Source organism: Vidua chalybeata, chromosome 4 (assembly GCF_026979565.1).
Source record: "Vidua chalybeata isolate OUT-0048 chromosome 4, bVidCha1 merged haplotype, whole genome shotgun sequence".
In the NCBI taxonomy this organism is placed as follows: domain Eukaryota; kingdom Metazoa; phylum Chordata; class Aves; order Passeriformes; family Viduidae; genus Vidua; species Vidua chalybeata.
The window spans coordinates 15,377,131-15,394,358 of NC_071533.1; the positions used below are offsets into that span (position 1 = coordinate 15,377,131).

The following is a 17,228-nucleotide window of genomic DNA, read 5'->3' on the forward strand; positions in this document are numbered from 1 at the left end:
GGAAACTCTTCCCCAAAACCAGAAAAAGATACCACTTTATGTTCTACAGAAGGAGCTTTCAAAACTCTCAAAATCTACAAGAATTTATTTCACTGTACAAGGCAGCCACTACTTGGATATAGCTACTTTCAAGCTAAATGGAGTTCTAACACTGGCTTAAGCAAAGAACCATCAAAGCTCTTTCATTTTATAAAGGAAATAAGTACTCACCCGACTTATTCTAATTTCAAAATACATTCAGAAAATTAACTGTAAAAATTTCTACACGGCATTCAAAACCAAAGGAAGTTGCTTTGGGAAGCCTACTTATCATATTACAAGTTATAGTGCAGATTATTGGCCCATACTGACTCATTTTAATATCCATTTCTTTTCATAAATACTTGAAGTTCAAGACTTCAAGTACTTGAAGTTCATTGCCTTTGGTGAAGGGCACAGCATTGATATTTGTAATAATATTCCATGGGTTATGTTTTAAAAATAGGATTAGCAAACTTGAAAATAAATTTATTTTGACAGCTGACAGAAGGCACCTGTACTTACCCTGCAAAATTTAGTGCCACAAAGACTGTTTTAACTTTCATTTCATAGGCTATTTTGCTATTCTGGAGTGAAGAGACTTGTCCACAGTCTCCCAAAGGTTAAAAGATAAACAAATAATGGAAATAAACTTTATAAGTGGATTATGTCTCCTAGTGTGCTGAATGCCTATGGGAATGTGACCTGGTGTGCCTTAAAAAAAGTTAAGGCATACCAGTGATTTGGATTGCCCATGGTTCACTGACAATTGCCATGGGGAAACAATCATTGAATGTTGCAGAAAAGCCAAGCTAAATACAGAACATTTCCCTTCACAGAATGAGAATCCAAAAAATTGTGTCGCAACATCAAGCTGTAACTGAGAAACTGAACAATGACTAAACAGTTGTAAGAGACCTAAATTAAATCCAACTGGTATTTTACATTCCTTATGAAAGTGCAGGTTTTATCATGAGATGATTAAAGCAAGGATAGCCAATTCCTAGTGTGCCAGAATGTACAACTTAGCCTGTCATCCTGGTTCATGAGAGTCCCTCGGAGCTGATCAGGAAGCAGCCTGTCACAAATCAGCCACTCACCCTCAGTAGGATCCCTGGCAGAGCTGCAGAACCCTTCTCCTGCTGGACATTCCCTAGCCACAAACTGCAGGCACTGTCTATGGAGCGTGGTCAGGAACACAAGGAAGGACTTGTGTGCATGTCCCCATGTCCCCATCACACCTGGCCGGGCCATGGTCAGATGGCAGCTGCAGGTTACTTACAGCACAGAAGAAACAACTAATTTCCAAAGGTTGTGCAAATTGCACCAAATGCAAAGGTGTTGGGGATTTGTTGTGGGGGAGAAGGGAGCACATCAGGGCAGAAACTGGTGACAACCACAGCACAGAACCAGGGAGAGAAAACTCTGAAATGCCAGGTGCAGGAAGTTCAAAGTACTAACAGAGGTCACCAACCACTCTCAATGCCTGCCAGGGGAATCTTGTCAGAAGTAATGAAGAAGCAATTAAGTCTGTCACTGATAAGCATATGCACCTGTGTGTGTGTGCAAACCACCCAAACTGAAGCACAGGGACATTAACTGGATTCCTTTCTTCTGTCTGATTTTAACAGTAAGACAGCTAGAGGAGAAATGTGTTAAATACTAATCAAGAGCTCTGCTATTCTTGCCTGGTCTCACGCTTTCAAGTTATTCTATTTATCACAAAAATGAGCAGCTCTTCAAAAGCAAAATGGACTAGAAGCCAAGTGTAGAAAAAAACACAGAGGGCTGAGACCATTTGGGGATAGATAAATAAGAGCACCAGAGTACATAAGGTTTTAAGCAAAACTGCTGATATTCACAGCAATCCAACTTCTAAAAGTTAGGCTTTGGATGAAAAATGCTTCCATAACTACAACCTTGGAAATATACCACTCTTACTCAGAAAATATTTTATTCAGAATACTTATGTATAACACAATCAGTAGTGAACAAGATCCAGAATAAATTTCCCCTGGTTAAATTAAATTATTCAGACCCTTTCAGAACTTCAGCACATGACTTCAGGACTATACCATTTGTTTTAATCATAGCAGCCTAAACCCTGAGGAAAATCATACTTCCTCTTGGATCAAAACTGGAACCAAGAGAAAGCCTAAACTTTTGTGAAAATGTTTTATTACAATAAATAAGCAATCACACCATCAATTCACTCTCTTAGCATCTGGCCCACTGTACTGTGTAATGACTACACGGTTTTTATTCTCAGTATAAATATTTCTGTTTTGAATACAACTTCATTTTAAGACTGATCAATTTGTTTCTTTCAAGGGCACATGGTTATCTAACACAAGTATACCTCAGATGATAATATCAGATGATGCTTTGGAAAAATCACATTCCAGGAATAATTAATTTCATTTGCAGCTCTGCTGTGCCCAGCAAATCCATAAATTTTCATTTTCTTGCCTATAATTGATTTTATCATCTAATTAGCTTGCCACCTTGTTACTATGCCAGCAGACCATAACTTCCCCTCTTCATATTATTAACATACTTCAACATTTCCTTGTTTTGCTCAGTCTCTCTTATCTGTTAACCTCTGCCACAGCTTCCTCCAGGTGACGGCCACTGCTGGTTGCAACATCTTCCTTGGTCTCCCTGCAGTAACAGGACTACAGTTGTTTGACCAAGTAGCAAATTCCCTTCACCAAGGCAGCCCAACAACCCAAAAGATTCTTAACCTTTTTTTTTTTATTATTATTGTTCCTGGTGTTATTATGGATTGAAGGAAAAATTGCTTATCCAGCTTTCCCATGTTCTCCCCACCTGCCTCTTCACAGTGCTTGCAGAATAGTATTTTTGATTTGAAACATCTACTGCATGACTTACACCATGAAAGCCACCAATAAATCATAAATGAAGTATTTGTTGAATTCATACCTGGAAAGTACCACTTTTAGGTTCGTAAGGTCGAATACACCTAGGCAAACTGAAATGCAACTTCCCACAGCATTCCCCTGGCAGAGCACCTCACTCGCTCCACCCCCGCTCCGCTCCCCTCAGCCCCGCCCACAGACGCAACGGCACCGGGAGCGACCGGGCAGTTTAATGAGGAGGAAAAAAACCCCTTCCTTTCCCGCCAGGCAGCCACGGGACCCCGCAGGCTGCAGCCCGTTTTCCACGGGTAAGGGGCCCAGGGAACCGCGATTCCCGGAGGGAAAGCCGGTGAGGTTGCCTGAGGCGGCGCGCGCCCCGCTCAGCGCAGCCGCGCGCGCGGGAAGGGGTGGGGCCGGGTGGGGGCGGGGCCGGATTCGAACCGGACGGCGGGGAAGCGGCGGCCATGGCGGCGCAGCAGCAGCTCGGCCGGGAGCACCAGGGCATCACCCTGCGCGGCAGCGCGGAGCTCGTCGCCGAGTTCTTCTGTGAGGGGGCCGCGGGGGATCTCGGGGACCGCGCTGCGAGAGAGGGAGGGAGAGAAGGAGGGTGGGAGGGGAGGTGAGGTGAGCGAGGGGGAGGCCGCGTCTGGTGGGGCGACATGGCCGCCGGCTGGGGCGTCAGGGGGGCGTAGTACACATCACTGTCCCTCTCCGTCTAAATCGTGCAGCCTATGGAATCAACAGCATCCTGTACCAGCGGGGCATCTACCCCCCCGAGACCTTCACCCGTGTGCAGAAGTACGGGCTCACCCTGCTGGTCACCACGGACCCCGAGCTGGCCAACTACCTCAACAACGTGACCGAGCAGATGAAAGGTGCGGGCGGCGGCGGGGCCCTCCCTGCGGTGTCCCTGCCGCTGCTTCTCGCGCTCTAAGCGACTGCCCTGGCTTCTTGCAGAGTGGCTGTACAAGTGCATCGTGCAGCGCCTGGTGGTGGTCATCTCCAGCATAGAGAGCAGCGAGGTCCTGGAGCGGTGGCAGTTTGACATCGAGTGTGACAAAACTGCAAAAGATGACAAGTGAGTACTGCGGTCCCTCCATTCCCGTGCTTCCCTATCCCGAATACCAAGGCAGGCACAGGATCAACGCCATGGACTTGTTCCTTCAAATCTCTCTCAGTGCCCTGCCCTCTGTTTGTCTGCAAGCCAGATTGAACACACAATGAAAGGAGAGCAGCTATCACTTAACTTTTCTAAGGACTTAAAAGTGTCACTACTACTCTATAAATACTGTAGTTTCAGACTACCAGAGCTCAACAAAGATAACTATATTTAGAGGAAACTATCAGTGCAGTAGTAGTTTCTTCTCTTACCACAGTTTTTTTTATTTTTCCAGTGGACCACGGGAGAAATCTCAAAAGGCAATTCAGGATGAAATTCGCTCTGTCATCAGACAAATAACTGCCACAGTAACCTTCCTGCCACTCTTGGAATCTGCCTGTGAGTATTCCAAACTGCACTAAAGAAATTTGAAAAACCTCAGTAACTTTCCAACTTCAGAAAATATTTTCTGGTTTTCTGAGGCTTTTTAATTATTGCCCATTGTGTAGCCATCAGGTTTGTGAGACAGCATGTTGTTAGACTGAGATCAGGACAGAACTTGGTGTGGCTTAACGAACTTGAGGAAATTAATATGTATGCCCTGAGGAATGCAAGTTTTCATGAATAATTTGTTCCTATGAAGTGTTATACAGAACTCATCTCCACAGCATTGTCACACACTTAAAAAATTTACAACACGATTTAGTTTTTGAGAAAACTAAAATGGCCTCACATGAATATTACTTAACTATTATTTTCACATAACCAGTATCAGTGTAACTTCTGAAAACCTTGGTCCTTGTCTCAAGTTCTAGAAGATGCACTTCAAACCTGCCATGTCCTTATGGTGAATTTGTTCTCCCTTGCTCCCAGGTGCCTTTGACTTGCTGATCTACACAGATAAAGATTTGGCAGTGCCAGAAAAGTGGGAAGAGTCAGGACCACAGTTCATAGCCAATTCAGAAGAGGTTCGGCTGCGTTCCTTCACTACCACAATCCACAAAGTCAACACCACAGTGGCGTACAAGAAGGATTCTGTTCCCTAAGAATGCAGGGGCATGTTTTGTGTGTGTAAATATCCTGTCACCTTGTATAATTTCTGTTCATCAAGCAGCTAAGCTATCAGCATATCATTACTGTCCTCTTGATAAAGTATGACACAAAGACAATATGCATATCTGTGATAATGTGACACTAGACTAAGTTGGCATTTTAAAAGAGATTTTAAAAAGGTATTCATGGTCATAGTTCAATTCTTACTTTACTGTATGAGCTAAACTAATGGTGTGTTAAACCACTGCCTCTGCTAGAAAAACTGCCTAAATCTAGGATTAGCTGCTAGACTTGTATTATTTTTAAACTGCATTCTGTTAGCAGTCTTAAATTCTCTGTAGCAACTAAAATAATCTCATTCCTAGTGTGCCAGTTTTCATGTTAGAACTCTGGGCTGTTTTATTACCAGAAATAACCCTAAAACAAAGCAACCAAACAATTCTTGTACTGCTCTACAATGGAAGCATCTGTTCATCAGGAAAACTTTAAACACATGAAGCCTTCTTTTTTTAATGACCACTGGGCTCTAGTTCTGCGGACAGAGTTGTTCTGTGTATGTCTGTAGTGTCTGTCCAGCATTTTCCATGTTTCTATTCTTGTTTACAGAATAAAGCTTTGGGTTTTATAGTGTTCTCTAATTCAGAGTCTACAGTCCTTCATATTTCAGATGGTTTCATGAATGCTACATCCTAGTTTATAACTGTCACACAAGTAACACCCAAAGGGCATCCTCCTTGTCTTGTTACTTAACTGTTTCCTTCGAGTCTCCAAGTGGTGTGGAGTCCATATGAAATTCATTCATAGATTAACAGTTTCCTCCCAGCTAAGTCTTCAAATAACAGTTTAAACAGTCACTGTGAACTAATGACAGTGCCTTCCATATTTGTTAAACCGCACTGGACTCTTCATGTGTTCTTACCCATTTCTGTAGTGGAAGAAATTAGGGATTTAAATCTCTGGAACTTTCAGACTCTTCCATGGTTTTGTTCACTTCCTTCACTAAATTCATTCCAGCCAGAGGGTTTAATTGATTTTTCCACTCTTTTACAGTGATGTAGAACTTTCTGTTATAATAATACAATTTCAGAAGTTTATTTAAAAACATCGATTACATATACCCTACCCCAGGACTGTATTACAATCTTTTTGGGTTTTCCTATTTCCAGGAAATAATTCTCCCCAGCAGTCCCAATCTAGCACAAGAAAAAAAAAAAAAGGCTTTTTAAATCAGGAGTACAAAACCCTTAATTTTTAAAAATAAATACAACCCAGGTACTTAACAAGTGACGTAACTCACTGCTAGGGCTTGTGCTGCAGTAACAGAGCACGGTGTTTTCTTTTGCCTGTCAGCACAATTGTGACTGCACTACCCCTTTCACCCCCAGAAGCAGGTGCACATCAAAGAGTGAAGTCTGCAGTAGTGAACATAAAAAACACTTATTTTACAGAGATGCAAAAGTGATCCAAGAAGCTCTTTCTTGTACCAAACACAATTTATCTTCTTCTTTAAGAAGGGCCAGCCCAAAGTCCATCTCCATCATCATATCCGTCTTTCTTCTTTTATAGAGGCACCAGCAGTCAAGAGAAGTTGCATACAGATCACTGCATATAGATAATGTCCATGAAAGGTACATGTGAAAAGGAACAGGTCATAGATCCTGAAGTTTTCACAAAAACCCTGCAAAATAGGGAAGAAAATATACAAGAAAGTCATATTATTGCCCAGGAACCAAGCCTTCGTGGAAGTGTCCAACAGCATGTGCTGATCCTAAAGGGATCACTCTTGATTAGCTTCCCCTACTCTGAGGTCAGTTTTGTAGAGTGACAATCAAAACCAAGTGAGCACCCCCTTCATCTTCAATGGCAGTCTGGTTGTCCTTAGGACAGGGAATGAAGGGTAAGCCTCAGAACTAACCCAGCAGGCACTGCTCACCTGACTAGTTGAGCTGACGGATGAGCTGGTTGATTGCATCACCTCTGTAGCCAGGCTTGCCCATCTCCTTGAGGAAACCCACTCTGTTCCGCGATGCGTGGCGAGCCACCGACAGGTGGAACGGCCACAGAAAGCTGGTTACTCTTTTGAAATACTTCCCAGTTGAGTAGATTTCATGAATAAGGTCTTCCAGGCAAATGATACCACAGCCGCCTGCATGAGGGAAAAAAAAAGACGAGATCTCCCAACTGTATCATCTTTCCTCACACTGCTCCAGAATTGCCAGTCCTCCAGTTTGGCAAGATTTTGTCTGTCCCCACCCTTTCAGGTCAGACTGTAAACTCTCAACACCTCTTTCCTCAATTTTCTCACCCTCCTCCTCACCTAAATGTTCCTCTATCAGCATGTTGTCTGTCAGAGGCACCCTCTTTCTCTTGATCTTGGCTTGGCCCCGTTTCAGGATGAGCTCTCGTACAGATTTCAGGTTAGGCTGTCTGTGCAGAAATAAAAATCAGATTCTGCAACAGAGAAACATGATGCAGAGAGAAGCCCATCCCACTTCCTTGTGCAGAGGTGGGAAAGTAACCAAGTTATGTCAAGAACAATGAGAACAGAGACAATAGCAAGTTTTTTATATAAAGTTGATTAAGTTTTGACCACGACTGGAGAAGTAATGGATCTGTGATAGCAGCTGGAGAATCCAATGACCCCCTAGTCACAGGAAGGGTACGTACCCCCACGCCACATAAGGCTCCACGATCTGCAGCATCTTCAGCGACAGCGGGCTCAGCTTCACAAATACCCCAGTGTAATTCTTCCTCAGCTGCAGCAACTCAATCACTCTTTTCACCCTCTTAGTCACTCCCTTAATACTGAGGAAAACAAAATTTATTAGTAACCACATTTCTCTAATACAGCAACTAAAGGCCTCAGATCACCTGCAAGGAGACATGTCTGGATTGATCCCACTGCCTTGGTGTGGAAATGACACAACAAAGGGTAGCAACAAGGGAAGGAGTAGGGGAAGGATCTTACTCCACAATCCTCACAACGAAAGCCAGTTTGCTCTCCTGAGGTGCTGCTGCCTGCCCAGGCCTCTGCTCCATGCGCCTCAGCCGAGTGTCATCCCGGCGTTTGCGCCACGAATCCCGAACAAAGGTCTCCAGGCGCCTGAACTGGATCTGTTTTCCCTTCTGCTGCTGCAGAAAAAAGGCAAATTAAGTGAGGTTTACATCTGAAAGGCCAAATGAAATGCAGAAGTAGTGAACAATGTCCTTTCTGCTTTGGAAGCAGTAAGAAAATAAGTTTGATTATCTAAGCCCAAGGGTGACAGAACTGAGGGACAACATGAATTTATAAACAACTATTATTTATGAACAGTGAACAAAGAGTTTTTCCCCAGGAAAAATATGAATTAAGGAAACGACCTGGGATACTTCTAGGCATAGCTACACACACAGCTCAGCAACGGCTGGGAAAGCCAGAAACAACATGTGGGCAAAACAGATGCCACAGCAACACCCTAGTGTGACTCAAAATTATCCTCCAACAGAATATAACTGCATTTAAAGTCAGTTTCTATAGTGGTAGACATGTAAAAAAAAATTCAAGCATTCAAATAATTATTAAATATTGCTAATTTGAACAGAACATCTGGCTCACCTGATAAAAAAAAATATTTTCATTTTTACTAGAAAATGTAAAGCTCGTTTTTAGAATTCAACAGATATTTAAATGTCTCTCTAGCTTAGGAATGAGTACATCCACCAACACTCAGTGTTTTCTCATACAAATAGGACTTGAAAATGTACAGTATTACACAATTATATTTAAGATACTCTACTGGTTAAATCAGGAGGCCACTTTAAATTAAAGAATCTAATGTTGTGTGTCTTCTGTGTAAATCACCCATGAAATTTGTTTGAATTTTCAAAGCAGGCAGACCTAATCACAGTCTCATCACTAAGATCCTTTTTGTAATAAGAATCTTAAGGAGTGGCTATTTAATAGTATTGCTTATGCTCCCACCTTGGAAATGCAGCAAGCCATTGATGCTTTTAAGAATGTAAACATGGTATCAAACAAAAATGGCAGGAGTTTTGCAAATAATCCTACAAGATTCACTGGAAAGCTTTAAGACAGACACCTACTGTATTAGCCGGGATACAGCAGAACAAGTCTCAGATTTGGAATTAGAAAGGTTTGCTGTGCTCTGCCAGTCTGGAAATGGCACAGTGTGCACAGGGTGTAGGACATGTAGGACATGTGCCACCCCACACGCAGAAAAAGGCTTCATCATGACCTGTGCTGCTCTAACAGAGAGAAATAACTCTAAATGCACCCTCAGAAAAAGCACGGCTTCCATGCAAGGTTTCAACACAAAGGTGGTTTTAGACAGGGAAATCCCAGGGCAGCAGAGACAATTCAGCAGCACTGCAGTTTCCCACATGTGGCTGCAAACACCTGACCACCACTGATACAACAGGAACAACTCACAGTCTTCCATTTCTGTTTCGGTGTAATAACCTGTACAATTCTGCCCTCTTTACAAGGCTCAAAGGCACAAAGGAGAAGATATTGAGGGACTCAAGCCCCCCTCGGAACCCCGGAGATGATCTCTGCCCATCCGCAGCGCTCGAGCACCCCCTCTCTGAGGGGCCCCACCACTCGGATCATTTCCCAGGAATTGCGATTCCCTTCTCCGGAGGACGAGCTGGGGCTGCAGGCCCAGGCTGTGCCGGGACCCGCCGTACCTTACGTTTGTTGAGCAGCGCCTGCTTGGCCTGGGTGGCCTTGATGGCCAGGTACGCCTTCCTCTTCTTCAGCAAGTTCTCCGGCACCAGCGGGATCCGCCGCCTCGGCCTGCGGGCAGGACAACCCGGTCACATCCCGGTCACATCCCGACCCCAACCTGCATCCCGCCCCCTCCCGGGCCGGCCCCGTGGCCGCCCCCAGTCCGCGGATGGCGGCGGATCCCGCCTGTCCTCCATTCTTTCCTCTACGACGCACTTACTCCTCCAACTCCGCCATATTGCCGGGCCGCTGCCGCGCATGTGCGGGGATGGGGCGGGGCCATGGCCGCTCCCCCTCAGACGCCCCTCGCCTACCCGGGGTTCGTGGAGTGGTGGGAAGCGCCTGGCCCGGAGGGAGAGGGATGGATGCGCTGCTGGCCGGCCCAGGGCTCGCCCAGGGGCCACACACGGCGAGCCCGAGAGAGGAGCGGCCGCGGGGACGCGCGGTGTGACAGCCGCGTCACCCGCAGGTGGTGCCAGAGCCTCACGCTCAGCTGGGTGGTGTTGGGGTTGTGTTCCTGGTGTGCTGTGCGGGATGGAGGAGGGATGTGTGACTTTACACTCTGAAATAATTCTCATTTCCACTGACCGCGGTGTCCTCTCACCGCTGAGGAGCTCCAGCCTTGCTGGGAGGTTCGGTGCTGCCAGGGTTGCGCTGCTCACCTCGGTGATGCTGCAAACCTTTACAACACTATAGATGAGCCCACTTCTGTTTTGACACCTAAAACATGAAAATCTGTATTTAGCAACTCGATCCCAAATGCCAGGAAGAACAAGCCGTCGGTGAGCAAACCCAGCTCTCATATGCATTTTTTTTTTATATGAGACACAAAGCAACAAGCTTATGAAATAAATAATCTGAAACTTTTCCCGTAATTACACAAATTTCACCCTGACTTACAAAAATAGCTGGAATCCCTGGTAGCTCACAACAGAGAAAGTGGACAATTTAAATCTACAAATGAGCGTGCTTTATTGAACAGGAGGGGAATTACAAACAGGCTCTCGGGTATTCCATCATTAACGGCCAGGAAACAATAAGTAAATATTTGAAGCGCTGTTGCTATGAAAAGTCTCCCAGCACAGCAGCATTCTGAGGCTGACTTGCTAAACTTTAACCAGTAGCTATATTGTTTTAATGAATGGATATTCAAATGTCCCTGTTTGCAGGGATACCTAAGAAAAGTGTTCCAACTTTCCTAGACAGCAACCTGCTGTACACTGGCCTTCAGCACTCCGGAATCCTGCACACAAAATTTTAGGGCTCCAATTCCAAAAGCCAAGTCAGAAGATGACGTGGGATGTCAGAGGTCCATGAAACTTCTTGACTTATTTTCTCATTCCATGGGTATAAAACTCCATTAAATTAATTTAAAATCCCACAAAATCTTTATTTGCGCTGTGTGCAGTCTCAAAACAGCAAAAGGGCTTTAAGTCCATCATTTTCATCACTGAACTATGCCCTAGTCTGAAATCTGTCTGTAATAAATTCTTTTTATAAAGAGCCAAATAAATTAAATTTTGCTTATTTTACCAATGATCTAATCTTGAGAATATTTTAATAAGGAAAGTACCTTGTGATCTTAAATTATGCCTATTTTCAGATCTTTTAAGGACAAAGTTTATAGAATTTGAAAAGATGCCCAGGAACTACTCCATGCATGCACTCTAACCAATAATTAATAGAGAGAAAAGTTGGGTGATCCAAGACTTTCTTTCATGAAAATAGCAATCATATAGAGATAAACTAATATTTCATAAAAATATTTTTAGAAACACTGTGGATAGATGCTTGGATTTATTATTTTCAAAATAAGCTTCTTTAAGATGGGCATTTTTGTCAGAAATCCTGTAAATTCACTGCAAAAGGAGCAATGTGGGTATAAGACTAACATAGATGGGTACCCTCAGTTAGTGGCACCTAATATGTCAAATTGAAAAGGCTAAAACATAAAACTTGTCTTTGTGTCTCCCTAGAAAAAAAAAATTGAGTGGGGCAAAACAATTCAGTCTTTAGTGCCACTAATTTATCAGCATTAATGGAAAATATTCCAGTTTCAAAAGCTCAATTTTACAGTAACTGTTGTGAATAATTCCCTAGAAGAAAAGTAGACTACTAATAAAGCCCTGGAACTATTTGTAATTATTGTCCCTGGAAATGATATCTAGAGTTTTAAGTTACGAATATTAAATGACAGATTTATATCTGTCAGAATGTTATGACATATTCTAAGAGTGGTGGTACCTATTTACAAGTTTCCAAAGTGAAACATTTGTAAGAATTAAAATGTAAATTGATTTTGTTTTACTTCTAATGCACTTGTAAAGGCCTGGGTAATGAACCCAAAATAGAAAAACTGTTTTTCTATTACAATAAACAGCAGTGAAAATAATTTATATTTCTGTCTTGTCTACAAGAGAGTGCACATGGTGGCTGCAATTTGAGTGTACAACAAATTTAATTACATCGTTTAAAGAACAGTGGAGGTAAAAATAGACATCATTATATGTGGTCTCCACAGGTCTCCATGACCTCTCTCCTTCTTCCACAGGGATGAAAAGCTGCATTTTATTTGGGAGAAAGACCAATTATGCCTGAGATGAAAAACAGAACAGAATAGGAGTCTTTCCCACACTCAGTAATTGGGAATCCTACCTCCTACTTTTTAATTGAACCTTCAAGATAATTATGCCATTTAGGTTGTGGAAGCATATTAATAAGTACACCACAGCATAAACTATTCATAAAAATACTACAGACTGGGGAGCCATAAAAAGAGATGGAATGGAATAACCTAATTAGGAAGTTTATCATGTCAGTGAAGACAACTCAATAGGAGATGCTTTGTATAGACAGATAATGCTCTCTGTTCTAAACCTCAGTGATTCTGATACAATGGTGGTGGGTAGTGGACAATAACTTTTACTCTTGTTTTTTTGGTTTTTTTTTAAAGCACTTAATTTTTATTTTATGGCTCTGGTTACTGACATAACTACGTAATATCCTTTTGCAAGTTCAGTTTGGAAGACTAGGGAGACAACAGGCAGCAGTTGTTTCAACAGAAACAGGAATCAGAAAAGGATTAAAACATCATAAGTGAGAAGTGACCTGCAGTAATTAATACAAAATCACAGCAGAGTAGTTTCACTGGTTTGTAGGAAGGCTGAGCCCTGAAGGAAGGTGTGCCCTGAGTGCTGACAGTGCAATAGGGCTATAAAGGTCCTCTCACTTTTTTCCCTGTTAATTTATGCAGCTAAAGTTCTGATTGGAATATTTGATTTTGCCTACAATTATTAGTGACAACTGCCCAGTCAAGATAAAGCTACAGAGCGTTGGTATTTAGCCAGGAAATACCAGGCAGGGAAACACAGAGAGATGGAGAAGGAGGGATGAAAGTGGTCACCTGTAGCTTTATCCCAAGAAAGGTGCTGTGTCCCTACACACAGCAGAAACAAAGGAAGGGAGGAGGTAGTTGCAGGATTCTCCTCATGGCACAGCAGATGTTATAAGGCTGAGTGCTAAGGCAGTGAGACAGCAGATAAAAATCAGTAAATAGAAGTGCAGTAATGTTTCACAAATTATTCTATTAAATGATGGGTTCAAGGTGAGATAATAAGACTGGAAGTAGGATTTTGGAATTATTATAGATAGATAAAAATATCAGCTTAATGCTTAGGACAACAGAAGAGTAATTGAAAATTATTAGAGAAGGGGTAAAGAACAAAGCAGAAATTGATTCCACAGTGTAGCCTCTCACACCCACATTTTGGATGCCCAGCTTTGGTCAGTCATCTTTCTTCCATCTGTCCATCTCATACCTCCACCCACCTTCCCCCAAGACAGACTTGGAAAAGATTCAGAGAAAGAAGATCAAACACAGGGAATAGTTTCCATCTGTGGAGCAGTTACATAGACTGGACCTGCCAGCTGGGAGAAAGGTGCCTGAGGAAAGATAAAATAGTCAGTAAAATGATAAATGCTGGGATTCCTCTTTCAGCACAAGAGGAAGGGAACCTCAGATGAAGGTAGCAGGAGGCAGGTTCACAGCTAATAATTTGGTTTTTTCAGCACATGAACTTGTACTGAAGACCCAGACCTCTTAGCCACCAGAGGAGTTACACATTCCATGCGTCCCCACCCACCTACCCCCCTCCCCAGTGGATCTGGCCTTTCTGCTAGCTCAGTTCTAAACTTTCCGTTCAACTGAAATCTATCCCATTTTATATTTGTCCTTGCTATTATAGCCCCACATCAGAAAAGGCAGACAGAAATCAGTTTCTTTGCCTGCATACAGAAGGGCTCATTTAATCTGAATGCATGCCCTTCTCCCCTGCTCAGCTGCAATGTGTCCCATTTTCCTGCCTTTGAAGTCCATCCTTTCCAGTTTTTAAAGAGCTTTGGATAAATGAATCCTGTTCCTGCAGTGATCTATTATCAGCACTGTCTAAAAGTGAGAAGAATGAGACAAATTTGCCAAAAACCTGAAGAGAGGTGGAATAAGTGAGAAGAGAATCAATATCTGTGTAGCTCCAGGTAGCACTGCCCGGACCACAGCTGTGGGGAGCACCTGCAGCAAGCAAAGCCCAGTTGCTTGGTTCCAGCAGCTTGGAGCATCGTTGTCCAGTTGTAACAGTGATCCATCAGCTGGCAGACTGAGACTACAGGGGCACTCCATCACCTGGAAAAGGGGGGTATGAGATGAGGGGAATGCCTCAACAGGAATAAAACCACAGATATCCAAAGCAACTGTGCTGCTCCTCTCTGCTGTCCTCAGCAAGACTTGATTCTTCCCTGAGAGTTTTCCATAACCCCTGGTGGGATCAAAGCCTTTCTATATCAGATGCTGTGTTCTCACATCTGAGAGAGTTTCTGACCCAAGAGACTACCTTAGGAAGAGCTCCTGAAGAAAAACCAGGTCCTGTTTCTAAACCAGTCAGCAGGATAACAAGCCTGTCTTGCTAGTTCCAATTTTCTATTCACATATTAATTATACTGTAAATTATTTTTGATGTATTGTATAGAAAAAGTAAAAGATTCATCATCTTTTTTTCCTTTTTTTTAATAGTAAGAATAAGCTTCTTCATGTCAGTACACAAACCCAATAGTGAAAGAAATCACTTGGATGCAGGTGTGCTTCAAACAAATGTTAATTATCAAAATTATCAAATAATTGTCAAACTGTTAATTCTCAAAACAGCATCTCCTGCCTTGGGATCTGACCCACTGAAGTTGTAGCTTAAAAATGCTGAAAAATACATGCTATTTTTTTTCTTTAAACCAAGTTTGTCAAGGCACTGCCTAGTCTAAGAGTTGGTGCTATGTGACAAGGCAGAGCTAATTAGGCACGTAGGTTTTATCAAAGAATAGAAGGCTCTTAAATCTGCAGCAGAGGGAAGAACCTGACCTACTTTGTGTATACCCTGGTGCTTTTATTTCAGGTGTTTTCACAGTCTCCCTAAATTCCCCATATAGCCAATGTAGAAAGGCTTTCTGTATTTTCATAGTGCTTAATTTAACTGCTTTAACTCAGGTTTCAGTATCTCCCTGTCAAAGAAAAATCATTCCTCACAGCCTTTAGACAGGCAATGGAAATGAATACCTTCAAACACACTACATTCCCAAATCTTGAAATCTCTATTCAGAAACACTTTAATATGAAGGAATGGGAAATGATGGCTTCTGCATCTCTCGTTTTCTCCAGCTGCAGACTGGCTCCCTTTCTGGGAGATAAGCTTGAATGAAAACACGTTATCTGCAGGATTCAGTGTACAGATAACAAGGTGCAGCATAATGATTGACCAAATGCATTACTGCAATGTGATTCTGCTTCTGGTGTCAGGAAGAATGTAGGGCAGGAAGAGTTGCCCATTCTGAGGCTGGGGCTGGGGCTCAGCTCCAGGGATTTACCACAGCTGTTTCCAGCTCCTGGCACAGTCCTCTCCTTCCCTTTGTATGCTGATTTCTATGTGGAAAAGGTAGATGTGCAGGGCAGGAAAAAGCCAGGAAACATTCCTGCCACATCCTAGTGATGCCTAAGAACTGCAGACTACATTGCAGCACAGATCTATATAGCCCAGGATATGCTCTTGCCCCAGATAAGGATTTCATTCAAAGATGTCACTTCTTCATGGATACTTCAAAACCTGGAAGGCATGGCTGGAATTCAACTCTGTTATCTGTTTGCAATCATCTGAAGACACCTGGATTTAGTGGTGTTTTATTATTATTATTATTATTATTATTATTATTATTATTATTATGGATCACCCAGATGGTTTCAGTAAAAATACTTCAGATGATGAATAGCTCATGAATTCCTGACATCACTTTAAAGGTTTGTTTTTCTGAATTTGCATTGTGGAAGTGCTCCCTTGGGCTCCCTTGTGTTTTTTTGTTGCCGATTCTCTTCTCCATTTTACAAGACACCACATCTACAAGCTGCTTTCTGAATAATCACATCTTACCTTTGAGGTGTGGACGCTTCTGCCAGAACACATGGGTCACTTTCACTGCTTTCTCTTTTTACAAACAGAAATTCACTGGCAAATTAATGTAAGATTTCCCATATGGAACTAAAAGGGAGATTTGGGGGATTTAGTGGAAAAATGGAAATATTTTTTTTCTTCATTCACCCGAATTAAAATTAATATCACTTTGGATCCAAGTAACCCCAGTGACTGTAAGGAAATGAGTAGTTCAAACCAGCAGCTCGCTGAGCTGAGACACTGCTGCACATATGGCCCGTGTGATCATGGACTGTTCCTGAGAAGAGCCCAGATGGGTTACAGCAAGCAGAGACAGACAGCCATGCTTTACCCCCACTTGTTGCTGTTACTAACTTGTTTCTCAGTTTCACTCTACTTCTAACTATGAGATACTTGTCCATTGTCTATTTTCACCTTAGGCACAGTCTCTTCAGCTTGACTGTAATTTCTCAGCACTTTCTTTCAGCCCCTCTTTTAATGACACAAGTTTTATTATACAAAGAAGCCTGACCAAGGACTGTGCATCTTGAACAGACTTTTCCAAACACATCACACCCTTACTGCAACAGTGGCATTAATATTCCCTGTCACACCTCACAGTCCTTTGGGAAACTGCACTATTTGCCAGTAAAACTTTTCTTCACCTTATTCCCTAAGTGGTCACTGAGTGTTTCACACAAATACATACAACAGGAAACATTCTTCCTGTTCTTTTTTAAATTCGATTTTGAATAGAAATATCTGTTTTGTTGTTTGTATGCTTGATAGGTTCTGTGGCTGCTGCTCATAAGCTGTGAAATATTTTCTTTCATCCCTTCCAAATTCTATTAAAATCTAGTGCTTAAGCTACTGTTCCCCTGAGCTTAACCCATTTTATTAAGTTTTAGATGCTTATTTGGTTTCTAAAATTTATCATCCATCTCCTAAACCTCTTTCCTTGCTCTAGCATACCCTTTGGAAGACACATG

The 17,228-nt window shown here is 42.5% G+C and overlaps 2 protein-coding genes across 2 annotated transcripts; one reads left to right on the plus strand and one right to left on the minus strand.

Annotated features, from left to right (window-relative positions):
- The first annotated feature begins 3,313 nt into the window (after window positions 1-3,313).
- MAD2L1 (mitotic arrest deficient 2 like 1) lies at window positions 3,314-5,687 on the plus strand. Its single transcript, XM_053940852.1, has 5 exons — window positions 3,314-3,443; window positions 3,626-3,772; window positions 3,855-3,975; window positions 4,292-4,395; window positions 4,870-5,687. Exons 1-5 carry the CDS (start codon window positions 3,362-3,364, stop codon window positions 5,040-5,042), a joined length of 627 nt encoding a protein of 208 aa, XP_053796827.1. The 5' UTR covers window positions 3,314-3,361; the 3' UTR covers window positions 5,043-5,687.
- A 441-nt stretch (window positions 5,688-6,128) lies between these two features.
- RPL7L1 (ribosomal protein L7 like 1) lies at window positions 6,129-10,578 on the minus strand. Its single transcript, XM_053940569.1, is given in 11 exon segments — window positions 6,129-6,727; window positions 6,983-7,195; window positions 7,367-7,476; window positions 7,717-7,854; window positions 8,018-8,181; window positions 9,736-9,844; window positions 9,996-10,092; window positions 10,095-10,125; window positions 10,128-10,273; window positions 10,276-10,300; window positions 10,438-10,578. Coding segments are annotated over 10 exon segments (1,170 nt in total). The 3' UTR covers window positions 6,129-6,727; window positions 6,983-6,986.
- Window positions 10,579-17,228: the final 6,650 nt, after the last annotated feature.